Source organism: Mustelus asterias, chromosome 7, assembly GCF_964213995.1.
Source record: "Mustelus asterias chromosome 7, sMusAst1.hap1.1, whole genome shotgun sequence".
Taxonomy (NCBI): Eukaryota; Metazoa; Chordata; class Chondrichthyes; order Carcharhiniformes; family Triakidae; genus Mustelus; species Mustelus asterias.
In genome coordinates, this window is record NC_135807.1 from 38,633,502 (window position 1) to 38,646,072 (window position 12,571).

At 44.1% G+C, this 12,571-nt stretch overlaps 1 protein-coding gene across 3 annotated transcripts in view; it reads right to left on the bottom strand.

Moving 5' to 3' along the window:
• LOC144495648 (tubulin delta chain-like) overlaps window positions 1–12,092 on the bottom strand; it is a 53,225-nt gene extending 41,133 nt beyond the window's left edge. Inside the window, exons 1-2 of one of the 3 annotated variants that reach the window (XM_078215904.1) lie at window positions 11,632–12,092; window positions 7,898–8,003 (exon numbers count right to left, since the gene is read on the bottom strand). In XM_078215904.1, the coding sequence (XP_078072030.1) occupies window positions 7,898–8,001 (104 nt within the window). In that variant the 5' untranslated portion in view covers window positions 8,002–8,003; window positions 11,632–12,092. The remainder of the gene's footprint in view (window positions 1–7,897; window positions 8,004–11,631) is intronic. The other 2 variants (XM_078215905.1, XM_078215903.1) reach the window with 2 other exon arrangements.
• Between the last annotated feature and the right edge of the window lie 479 nt (window positions 12,093–12,571).

Below are 12,571 nucleotides of genomic sequence, written 5' to 3' on the forward strand. Positions count from 1 at the left end.
CACACAGACAGTGACCCAAGCCAGGAATCGAACCTGGCGCTGTGAGGCAGCAGTGCTAACCACCGTGCCATTGTGCTTATAAACATGAGCAGTTGGGCAGGATGGCCTGTTTTTATGCTATAGATTCTAAGCAAGACCAAAATAAACCGGGATGCTTTATATTTAGCATTGCACAACTTTGCCATGCAGGACACCATTCAGCCCATCTTGCCAGCTGTTCTCCAAGTTCTCCTCTCTTTTCCATTTTACACTGTTATTTTTGAAATATTTGCCCACTTCCCCGTTAAAAGCAATTATGGATTCTGATCCCAACACTGGTTCTGGCTGAGCAATTCACATCCCGACAACCTGATGGACATTTAAAACAACCCTAACCTCACTCCTTGTTCCTTTGAAATTGACTTCCCTATCACTATCGGCTCAGTGACCGTTTGTCACAAACCCCTCCCCCGATTGGCCACAAACGTGGGTGCAGTGGAGGGAGCAGTCGAAAGCAGTGCCTCTGTTTATTCCTGCTGTTTGGACATTGCAGTTTAGAAAACATGGCTTTGAGGGTTCACCACAATGTGCCCTTCAAGAGCAATGATATTCAAATATTCTTTGCCCCTTAGAGTCAGGGGGATTAGCAGTGTTAATACATGGGGTTACGGGGATAGAAACTGGGTGGGATTGTTGTCGGTGCAGGCTCGATGGGCCGAATGGTCTCCTTCTGCACAGTAGGGATTCTATGATTAACTCTGCAATGAAGTTACTGTGAAAGTCCCCTTGTCGCCACACTCCGGAGCCTGTTCGGGTACACGGAGGCAGAAATTTAGCATGGCCAATGCACCTAACCAGCACGTCTTTCGGACTGTGGGAGGAAACCCACGCAGACACGAGGAGAATGTGCAGACTCCGCACGGACAGTCACCCAAGCCGGGAATTGAACCTGGGTCCCTGCTAACCACTGTGCCACCGCGGGTGGAGCTCAAAAGAATTATAATTGCCAGGAAAGTGGTACTGAGACAATTGTTGGAGCTGCGGCCTAACACATCCTCTGGCCCTAATGGACTTCATCCTAGGGTATTAAAAGAGGCGGCTAGTAAGATAGTCGATATGTTCGTTTTAATTTTCCAAAATTCACTGTATTCGGGGAAGGTTCCAAAAGACTGTAGGGAGACAGAAAGAAGGAAACTATAGGCCAGATAACTTAATATCAGTCAGAGGGAAAATGTTTGAAGTTATGATTAAAGATATTATAGGAGAACATTGAGGAAAATTCAAGCTATTCAGCCTGAGTTAACATGGTCTTCCGAGAAGGAAATCGTGTTTAATCAATTTTTTGGAGCTCTTTGAAGAGGTAACATGTGCTGTGGATGATCTAATCTAAATCTACATGGTCACCATCAATTCCTTTCTACCTCATATTTTTGTTTAGCTCCCACTTAAATACATCTCTGCTATTCTCTTCAACCACTCCCTGTGGTAGCCAGTTCCACATTCTTTGGGTGAAGAAGTTTCTTCGCAATTCCCTATTGGATTTCTTGGTGACTATTTCATATTGATGACATCTGCTTATACTCTTCCCCACAAAAGGAAACATTCTCTTTACGTTTGCATCAGGACCAAGATCATTCAATACTCAGTGGCCTCACTCTTTCTGATGTCATCTGCTCTAAACACAGGTTTCTGTCAAGCACTCAGTTTACGCAAAACCATTGATCTTGGGCCTAATTATGATGACATAGTAGGGTTTAGTGATGGTGGTGGCGGCGGCGGGGGGGGGGGGGGGGGGGGGAGAGGAGAGAGAGAGAGAGAGAGAGGGAAGGGGAGGCCATATTGCTCCCAGGACTAACATCTGCTCTACCTTCATATCTATATGTTCCCTCACACTGTCTGGTGCAGGGTATGTGCATTAATGTATAGCTTTTGAAATGTATGTATTGGCCTAATGTCATAGAATCATAGAAACCCTACAGTGCAGAAACAGGCCATTCGGCCCATCGAGTCTGCACCGACCACAATCCCACCCAGGCCCTACTCCCATATCCCTACACATTTACCCACTAACCCCTCTAACCTACACATCTCAAGACACTAAGGGGAAATTTTAGCATGGCTGATCAACCTAACCCGCACATCTTTGGACTGTGGGAGGAAACCGGAGCACCCGGACGAAACCCATGCAGACACGAGAAGAATGTGCAAGCTCCACAGACAGTGACCCAAGCCGGGAATCGAACCCAGGTCCCTGGAGCTGTGAAGCAGCAGTACTAACCACTGTGCTACCATGCTGCCCCATGTGTGTATATATATATATATATATATATATATATATATATATATATGTACATATATATATATATATGTATATATATTTTTCATTGCTTGATACCTCTGAGTAAAAATCCTAAAGTAATTTCCTGTCTTATTGTGTCTGTGTAGGAGATAGTTAGAACTGATTTTTAAAAAAGAATCTTTGTTTTAAGTCTCAGTTAGGAACATAGGAATTCGGAACCGGAGTAGGCAATTCAGCCCTTTGAGCCCGCTCCGCCATTCTATACGATCATGACTGATCTTATCCTGGTCTCAACTCCACTTTCCTGCCTATTCCCCATAGCACTTTATCCCGCTTTTCATCTCTGTTGATTGATTCTGCCTCCACTGCACTCTAGGGCAGGGAGTTCCACAGATTCACAACCCTCTGAGAGAACTAGTTTCCCCTCATCTCAATTTTGAACCTAACTCCTCTTGCGCTATATCTATATCTTGTTCTAGACTGTCTGACCAAGGGCGAACATCTGTGCAACAGCCACCTTATCAATCCCCTTTAGCATTTTATATACCTCAATCAGATCCCGGAAATATATACCTGTTTTCCTTTCCTCTGGAGCCATCAAGTTACATCGGTTCACTTCCTCAAGAGACAGGGAATAATTTAACATAATCATGTGGTAGATCTCTTGCTTAGTAGGCTTTTTGGTGACAAAATACCTCTCTGGCAGCAGGCATTGCAATATTGTGCAACTTTGGTCGATATATTTCAGGTTTCCTTAGTTTGTGAGTGCTTGGCAGAGTAGCAGCGATTGCTGGATGAAGAATCCAGTAAACATGAGTTCAAATTACAAAGTCTAAGAACTTAAATTCAGACAATACAAAGTCTGGAAATTAAAGCTGGTGTCAATAAAAGTGTCCATGGAACTACTGGATTGTAAAACTAAACTCAATTCATTTACCTTCAGAAAAGGAAATTTTTAATCCTCTCTCAGTTTCTAGTCCTAAAACCAATGTGTCTGACTTGAAACTGCCCTTTGAAATGGCCTAGCAAGCCACACAGTTGTAGCGAACTGGGAAAGTTGGGATGGTCAATAAATTGCCAAAGACAACAACATCCGGAGAATGAATCAAATAAATATTCCACTAGGTTTTGAGTTTTGCTGATGGTCTCTCTTGACGGTGTCTTTCCACTCTTATTAACAAAATGCCTGCTTGTTGTACATATAACATTGAGTGAAGGCCTTGTAGATTCTTGGTATAGTGATTTATAAGCAACTAATATGGTGCTTAAATCCCAATTCTTCTGGGTTACGGTCAGGCTGTGAAGACTCTTTATCAGCTCACTTGGTCTGAAGACGGTGTGGGCAGATTGAAGCTGTTCCATTTGGCCCTGTCCAGAGAATCATCGGAGCACAGAATGGGTACAGAACAGAAGGAAGCCCTTCAGGTAATTATCCAATTCCTTTTTCAAAGCCGCTTCTTAATCTTCCTCCACCACACTCACAGGCAGTCCATTCCAGATACTAACCAGTCGCTGCGTAACAATTTTTTTTTCATACGTCGCACAAGAACACAAGACATAACAATTAGGAGCAGGAGGCCATTTGGCCCGAGAGCAGGCTGCTCCACCATTCAGTAAGAGCATGGGTGATCGGATTTCGGCCTCAACTCGGTTTTGCTGTCTGCCCTTGTAACCCTTGACTCCCTTGTCTAACACAGCCTTGAATATATTCAATGACCCAGCCCTCAATGCTCTCTGAGGAAGAGTCATTGGTTATTTTGCCATTCACTTTATACCAGTGTTCTCAAACCTTCCGCTAATGGGAACAGTTTCACCCCATGTACTCTGTCCAGATGATTTTGGAACACCTCTCTTCTCGAAGGAGAACTGCTCCAGCTTCTCCAACCTACCGACGTAACTGAAGTCGCTCAACCTTGGAACCATTTTAATACATCTTTTCTGCACCCTTTACTTTCTTCCTAATTGAACACTATACTCCAGTTGAAGCTGAACCAGTACTTCATAAACGTTTACCATGACCTCCTCTCGCTTTTGTATTCAACGCATGGATTTAAGCCCAGGATCCTGGAAAGGTGGGACCGGAAATTGGCGCCCGTAGCATGTCCAATCGGTTGATGTGATATGTCCACAAGGAAGTTAGCATGGTCTCATTTTTGTGCTGAGTTGCCTGTATCGCTGAACGTGAAAAGAAAAGCTAAAGTCTCTTTCTGTCAGTATGCAACCCCGGACCTCGTCAGGGCGGGAGACTCCCAGGAGGACAGCAGAAAAGCTTTACAATTTCCTCAAAGTGTCCCCGAAGAGGTCAAATATCTCTACTGACTCATGGGATTCCCTCCTTGAGATCGACCATAATGGAGGCGAAGGCTCATCCGGGAAGGGACTAAACACCTCGGGAGACTTCGTTAGGAACATGCAAGGGAAAAGTCGAGGCGTCGGAGGGAGCATATAATCCTCTAAACCACCCATTTACCCAATCCTTCAAGCAGCACCTGCCCCGCATGCAGCAGAGCCTGCAGATCACACACTGAACCTATCAGCCATCTCATAACCAACCGCACCAGAATGGAAGCAACTCATCCTCGATCCTGAGACTGCTCAAGAAAGAGACACAACTTCACCATTGACAAGTCCTCTGCTGTGTCTCTTTGTGGCGTCACACAGAAATTGGGTCCTTTGCAATCCAGGTTAAAGCTTCAGAAGAACCCAGAAGACAGGCCCACCAGCGTGTGGACACATCCTGGTGCGTATGTACCAAACTCCCAGCTACGGATGAAAAGCTTCAGAATTGAACCCAGTAGCTTAGCTGAGGCCTAACCAGTAATGTATAAAGGTTGAGCAAATCGTATTTGCTTTTATAATTTAAGGCCAGAATTTCCCCGCTCTTCCTGTCAACAGAATCTTCCAGTTCACTGAAGTCCACCCACCCACGGCAGGGGCGGTGAGCCATGCAAATTGCCATTGACTTCGGTGAGATAGGAAGATCCACCAGTGGCCAATAGTTTGCTATCTCCACCTATGTCTTTTTTATAAAGTCCACGATTCCAAAAGCTTAACAGCTTTATCAACTTATCGTGCCACTTTCATGTAAACACTTTCACTTGCGTATATGAATTTCCAGGCCTTTCTCTCTCTGCACCCCCTCTAAAATTTGGTTTATATTCATGGTCTAGTTTGATGTCAACTGTAGCTCACTTGAGTCAGACATTTGCGGGTTTAAGCCCCACTGAGCACATAATCTAGGTCAATAGTCCAGTGCAATACCCACGGAGTGTTGTACTGCCAGAGACTTTATCTTCGAGATGAGACATTAAACCAAAGCCACATCTATCCTGAGAGATGGGCATAAAAGATCCCATGGCACTCTTTGAAATTAAGCAGGGGAGCTCTTCCTTGTGTAGGGGCCAATATATAACCCTCAACAGGCATCACTAAAACACATTCACTGGTCATGTATCTCAATGCTGTGTGCAAATTGGCCAGTTACATTTCCTCCATTACACAGCGAATGTACTTCAAAAGCACTTAATTGATTAAAGTGCTTTGGAATCTGCTGTGGTCATGAAAGGGGCTTAATAAATGCAAGTTATTTCTTTTAAAGATACATCAGGTAATGTCTTTACTCACTAGACTAGCAAATCGTCCACTACCAAAGATGCTCCTAGCCTGGCCATAAGTTTCTGAGTGGTGGAGATGGACTCCCACAGATTCCCCATTCCTTCTTGCTGGGAAGTGCCTCTTCACAACTCCCAGTTCACAACCTTTCCGATGATGTGGAGTTACCGGCGTTGGACTGGGGTAGGCACAGTAAGTAGTCTCACAACACCAGGTTAAAGTCCAACAGGTTTATTTGGCAGCACAAGCTTTCAGAGCACTGCCCCTTCACCTGGTGTTGTGAGACTACTTGCTGAAACTTTCCGATAGAATCCCAAGTCCCACTAGTCTGGGGACTGAGGACCATTTCACATTGCATTTCCTCCCTTTGAAAGGATTAATAAGGAATGAATACAGAAAACTAATAAGTTTGTTGAAAAGAAAAATCCACCTAATCATCAGATTGTTAGCACAATTTTATTTCCACAAGGACTCCCAGTCTATTTTCAATTGGATTTGCCCCCCGTGGACAAATTCCACATTTGGTCCATGTGTTTGGCTGCTCATTACACAAGTGATTCTCTACAACCTTTAGGGGTGCTGCTCTTTCCCCAGTTTTTGTCCTATCCTCTCTAAAGGCCACAGATCTAGTGGTCATAAAAAGCAAATTAGCTGGGCACAATACTGCATGGAATTTCTCATTCCTCACCAGTGACGTGCCGCAATGAGTGCCAATGGGCTAATTGATAATGCAGGACATATTGGTGTGTCCAACTCTCTCTTCACCCAGCCAATAAATAGCTCAATGGATAATTAGGAATGGAATTCCTTCGAACTTTCTCTTACTCTAGCACAAGACCAAATTCAAAACATACGTAGAAAATAGTGTAGCAGAGACAGAGAGGTGTACAAAGTCGGTGTCATTTGTACAATTCCAGCCGCTGCTCTGGTGGGATCAGGTAATTCAGCACAGAATGTTGGCACTTATTGCAAAAGGACTGGAATATAAAAGTAGAGAAGCCTGTTTCCATTCTGTAAACCTCTATGACTCGAGAAGTGTTGTTGCAATTGCATAGGATGTTGTTGAGACCACATCTGGAGTATTGTGTCCAGTTTTGGTCTCCTTATTGGAGAAAGGATGAGATGGCATTGGAGACAGTTCAGAGGAGATTCACCAGATTCATTCCAGGATGAAAGGGTTGATGTAAGAGAAGAGGTTAAACAGTTTGAGCTTATATTCACTGGAGTTTAGCAGGATGAGAGGGGGATCTGATCGAGGTACATAAAATACTAAAAGGGATTGATAAAGTAAACGTAGACCAAATGTTTCCTCTTATGGGGCAATCTAGAACAAGAGGTCACAGGTTTAGATTTAGAGGCGGCAGATTTAAAACTGAGATGAGGAGGAACTACTTCTCTCAGATTGGTGAATGTGTGGAACTCACTGCCCCAGAGTGCAGTGGAGTCTGAATCATTGAATGGTTTCAAGGAGATAGATATACTTCTGATTTTAAAAATGAGTTAAAGGGATATGGGCAACAGTTAGGGAGGTGAATTTGAGACCAGGAGTAGAGCAGCCATGACCTCATTGAATGGTGGAGCAGCCTTCAAGGGCTGAATTGCCTACTTCTGCTCCTAATTCCTATGTTTCTATGTTCCATAGATCTAAATTAGAGCCTGAAACAACCTATGTGGCTTTTAGTGCTACACCAAATAGTACTTTTACTCATTGACTCGTCAAATGGAAGACCTTGGTGTGCCAGTGGCCAGTTTGAAAAGTGAATTCAACATTGGAACACAGGGGCATTACATACAAGAGGAGGCCATTCAGCCCCTTGATCCTGCCCCACATTTGATGAGCCAATTAGATCTTAGCTCAACTCTGTTGACCCGCCTTTTCTCCATATCTTTGATTGTGTGATGCCCATACCCAACAGAAAAAATCTACTGATCTCATTCTTGAGACCCCTAATTGTCCCAGATTCACTGCCTCTCAGCAACAGTCACTCTCCGACTGAGATCACTCACCTGTCCACAGCAGAATTTGGAGCCTTTTCATTGGCAACAAATTTCCACCATTCCTGTCCAATTTGATTGCCGCACTGCCCAATCTGTAGCCAAATGGTGGACATTCCTAGAGGAAAAAGTAAAAGATGTTGGTTGTTTCTCATACCTTTTACGAAGAACCCTAGTGAATAGTTGTCCGTAGGATAAAATAAGGAATAAGAGGGGAAAAACGAAGATAAAGGTCCAATTTTAGCACAGACCACCGATGGGAAAGGAGTGAGATGGAGACAGTCACCCGTTTTGCAACCTGAGTGATTTTCCCCTCACTGACTTCCAAACTGGGAAAAATGTAAAATAGGCATCCAACTCACTTTCTACTGTGCAGGTCAGGTGAACATCGAGATTAGATGGTGAGAGAAAAGAAAGATTGCCATTTCTATTCTGCTTTTCAATACCACTGGATATCTCAAAGCACTTTACAGTCAATGACGTACTTTTGAAGTGTAATCACTGATTTAATGTAAAAAACACCCTGCAGCTAATTTATACTTTGCAAAAGGTGAAACGTTCAAACAGCACTGTGTTAGTGACCAGATCATCTGTTTTTATAATGTTGATTGAGAGATAAATATTGGCCAGGACACCAGGTATAACTCCTCTGCTCTTCTTCAAAATACTGGCATGGGAGCTTTTACACCCACCCAAGCAGGCTTCTGGAGCCCCCCCCCATCCAAAAAATGGCATCTCCAAAAGATCAATGCTCTCTCTCAGTACAGCACAGGAGTGTTAGCCTTGGTTTCTGTACTCAAGTCCTGGAGTGGGACTTGAACCCATGACCTTCCGACTCAGAGGTCAGACTGTCACCACTAAAACTAAGGTGGAGGAAAATATCACAAAAACTCAAGAGTAAACACTAAGGCCCTTCAGGGAAGGGAACCCACCAATCCTACCGGATAGAAATGTAGAAAATATACTACACAGGAGACCATTCAGCCCATTGTGTCTGCACCAGCTGAAGAGGAGCTACCCAGCCTAATCCCTCTTAATCCATAGCCCTCGAGGTCAATGCACTTCCAGTTCACATCCAAGTATGTTTTTTTTAATGTTGTGGGTTTCTGCCTCTAGCACTCTTTCAGACAGTGAACTTCAGAACCCCATCACCCTACGGTTGGATAAATGCTCAACACCCCTCTGATCTTTCTGCCAATTACTTAAACCTATGCTCCTGATTACTGTCCTTTCAGCTAAGGGAAATAATAGGCCAATTTATCTAATCAATCAAGGCCCCTCATAATTTTACATACCACAGTGAACTCTCCCCATGGCATCCTCTGTCCCCAGGCTATCCAATCATTCCCCAGAGCTAAATTTCTGGCACCATCCTTGTAAATTTCCCCCCTCCCCCAAATATCTGGGCCTATGTCTGGCCGCTATCTCACACGCTGTGGGTGACTCCTAATGGCCTCTAAGCTGGTCTAGTACCACCCTCTTCGGAGGGCAGCACGGAGAAGATAGTAAAAGCAGCTTGTCGACATTGCCCCTATTGAAAAACACGTTTTTGTTTTGTTTATATCCAATTCAATCCAATCAAAGTCCAATTCAAAATCTCAGCAAGTGAGTCATTCCAGATTCAAGCTGACAAGACACTCACCACTTCCTGTCTTGGGCTTGATCTACATGATCCAAGCTGATTGGAGCAGGCATTGCACCTTCTCCAAGGCTTGATCTCATTTACATCTTAGCCAAAAGACCTGGATGCCGCTTTTAAAAATTGCTTCAAATGAAGCCTCGGTGTAACCTCATGACTTCAACCAAGTGCAGGATGCCAAAACTACACTTGATCTTAGCCAAAAGGCCGAGATTGAAAAACATGTTTTAAAATGCTCAGGAGGTTAGTAAGTCAGATCAACCTACATCCACACACAAGGTCTTGAGGGAAGAAAGTGTCCCGTGGAATCTCCTTGTGGTAGATATTGGGTATTGGTGAGTTGTCTGCAATGTGAATGACCTATCCATGGCCATAACCATTCTTTATAGGACCATAAGATGACTAAACCTATTCGGCAGGAAGGTTTTATTGGGCTCCATACCTAAGAAGGGATATATTTGCCATAGAGGGAATGCAGACTGATTCCTGGGTTGGCAGTATGAGGAGGGATTGGGTCGACTAGGCCTGTACTCACTGGAATTTGGAAGAATGAGAGGGATCTTACTGGAACGTAAATTCTGACAGGGCTGGACAGACTGGGTTGTAGGGATGGCGTTTCCTCTGGCTCGGGAGTCTAGAACAAGGGGTCACAGTCTCAGGATATGGAGTAGGCCATTTAGGACTGAGATGAGGAGACATTTCTTCACTCAGAGGGTGATGAACCTGTGGAATTCTCTACAGAAGGCTGTGGAGGGCCAGTCACTCTATATATTTAAGAAGGAAATAGATAGATTTCTGGACTCGAAAGGTATCAAGGCTTATGGAGAGAAAGCAGGATATGGTGTTTAAAGTTTATAAAAAATTTTAAAGTTTACTTATTAGTGTCACAAGTAGGCTTACATTAACACTGCAATGAAGTTACTGTGAAAGTCCCCTAGTCGCCACACTCTGGCACCTTTTCAGGTACACTGAAGGAGAATTTAGCGTGGCCAATGCATCTATCCAGCACGTCTTTCAGACTGTGGGAGGAAACCGGAGCACCCGGAGGAAACCCACGCAGACATGGGGAGAACATGCAAACTCCGCACAGACACTGACCGAAGCTGGGAATCAAACCAGGGTCCCTGGCACTGTGAGGCAGCAGCACTAACCACTGTGCTGGTGTTGAGATAGAGGATCAGCCATGATCATATTGAACAGTGGGGCAGGCTCGAGTGCCTACTTCTCCTATTTCCTATGTTTCTATAATACACATGATGCAGGGGATCCAGAGACACCCAGCAAACACAGATATCAACCCACTACTCAGAGTTTTACCAACTGGCACTTGCCTGAAGTTCAACTCCAGCACTTTCTGAGTTCGGAATGTGACCACAAACCAAGTCTTGCTTCCCCAGATTGGTAAAAAGGTACCAAATTGAACCCAAAGTACTGAGGCAGGATGATCTATAAAATTAGAATATGGTGGCACAGTGGTTAGGACTGCTGCCTCACAACGCCAGGGACCAGGGTCTGATTCCCGGCTTGGGTCACTGTCTGTGTGGCGTTTGCACGTTCTCCCCGTGTCTGCTCCGGTTTCCTCCCACAGTCTGAAAGACGTGCTGGTTAGGGTGCACCGGACTGTGGCGACTAGGGGAATTTCACAGTAACTTCATTGCAGTGTTAATGTAAGCCTTACTTGTGAATAATAAATAAATAATAAAGGATTTAACGCAATTGGCACAAGAACTAGATGGCAAATGAAGACGATTGGATTTACACAGTTAGTTGATGTTAAAAGGCGATTTAAGTAATTCCAACAGTAATTTTCAAAAGGGAATTTGACATGTATATATCGAGAAAGGAAAAAAAATGTAGGACCGCGGGGAAAGAGGAGAAAAGCGGAATAATTGGAAAGCTCTTTCAAAGAGTTGGCACCAGGGGTAAAATTCCTGTCGGGACGCGTCGGAAATCAGTTTAACTTTTGTTTCCAAAAGCTCTGAACACAACAGTGATGCACGTGTTATCATTCTACAACGTGTTCCACACTACAATCACTCAACTGGTCACACTCCGTAGCCTCGGAGGGATGTACCGGAGAGAGAGAGAGACAACAAACTTACAGTACCTGGCGGTTTAATACGACGATTCAGAAAACTGCCCTCTCAATCTCCCAAAGAAAGTGGCTCCAAATGGACGATGTCATGTTAAAGTTACTTGAAAAAACGGGTTGCAGGCAAAGTTATTTTTCTAAATGAGCTGTAAACAGAGTTAGCAAACCAAACTTCATTTTTGTGTCTCAAGCTGTTGGCAAGCCTTGTTAAATTACAGTAAGAGGTCTCACAACACCAGACTGAAGTCCAACAGGTTTAAATTACGTCCGTTGTCGATTTTCTTTTTTGAGAAACAAAATACAAGTCGGAGAAGGAAAAGTCAGAGCGGGGGAGAGGAATAACAAACCAGTACCTAACTGCGAGGGGAGGGGGAAAGAAACAGGGACAAACCTGACGATTACCAGCAGTAACTTCCATGAATGAACGATAATAAAATGTCGTATGTTGTGTCAGTTTCACCGGGCGGTCCGGCGCCACTTTCGATTGGCTTGGGCGGCTGTCAATTTCACAGGAAATTCCCAGTCACTTTTTAAAGTAAAAAAAAAGACTGCTCGGTTCATTTCCGTTACGGGGGGACGTACATCGTTCTAGTGTTCTTTCTCGAGCCTTAAAAAAAATACACACATACAGAATGTGTGCTTAAAACAAGAGAGAACCCAGAAAGAGAGAGAGGAAAAAAAATACAAATTAAAATGGGTTTGAATGTAAAGAACTGCGTTCCTTTCTGACGGAAAGGTTTTTTTTTAACGTTATAATAATTTTTTGGGGGGGGGGGTGGCAGAGGATTAAAAAAAAATCGTGTGCCTGGTTTATATATATATACGCACACACGGTAGAATAATATATGGAAAGGATGTTTTAGACAGAAGGGCTTCGTGTGAGGATGCCTCACAAGGCGAGCGGTGGCGGAGCAGCGAGCATGGAGCGAAGCTGAAGGGCAACATTTGTATCGGA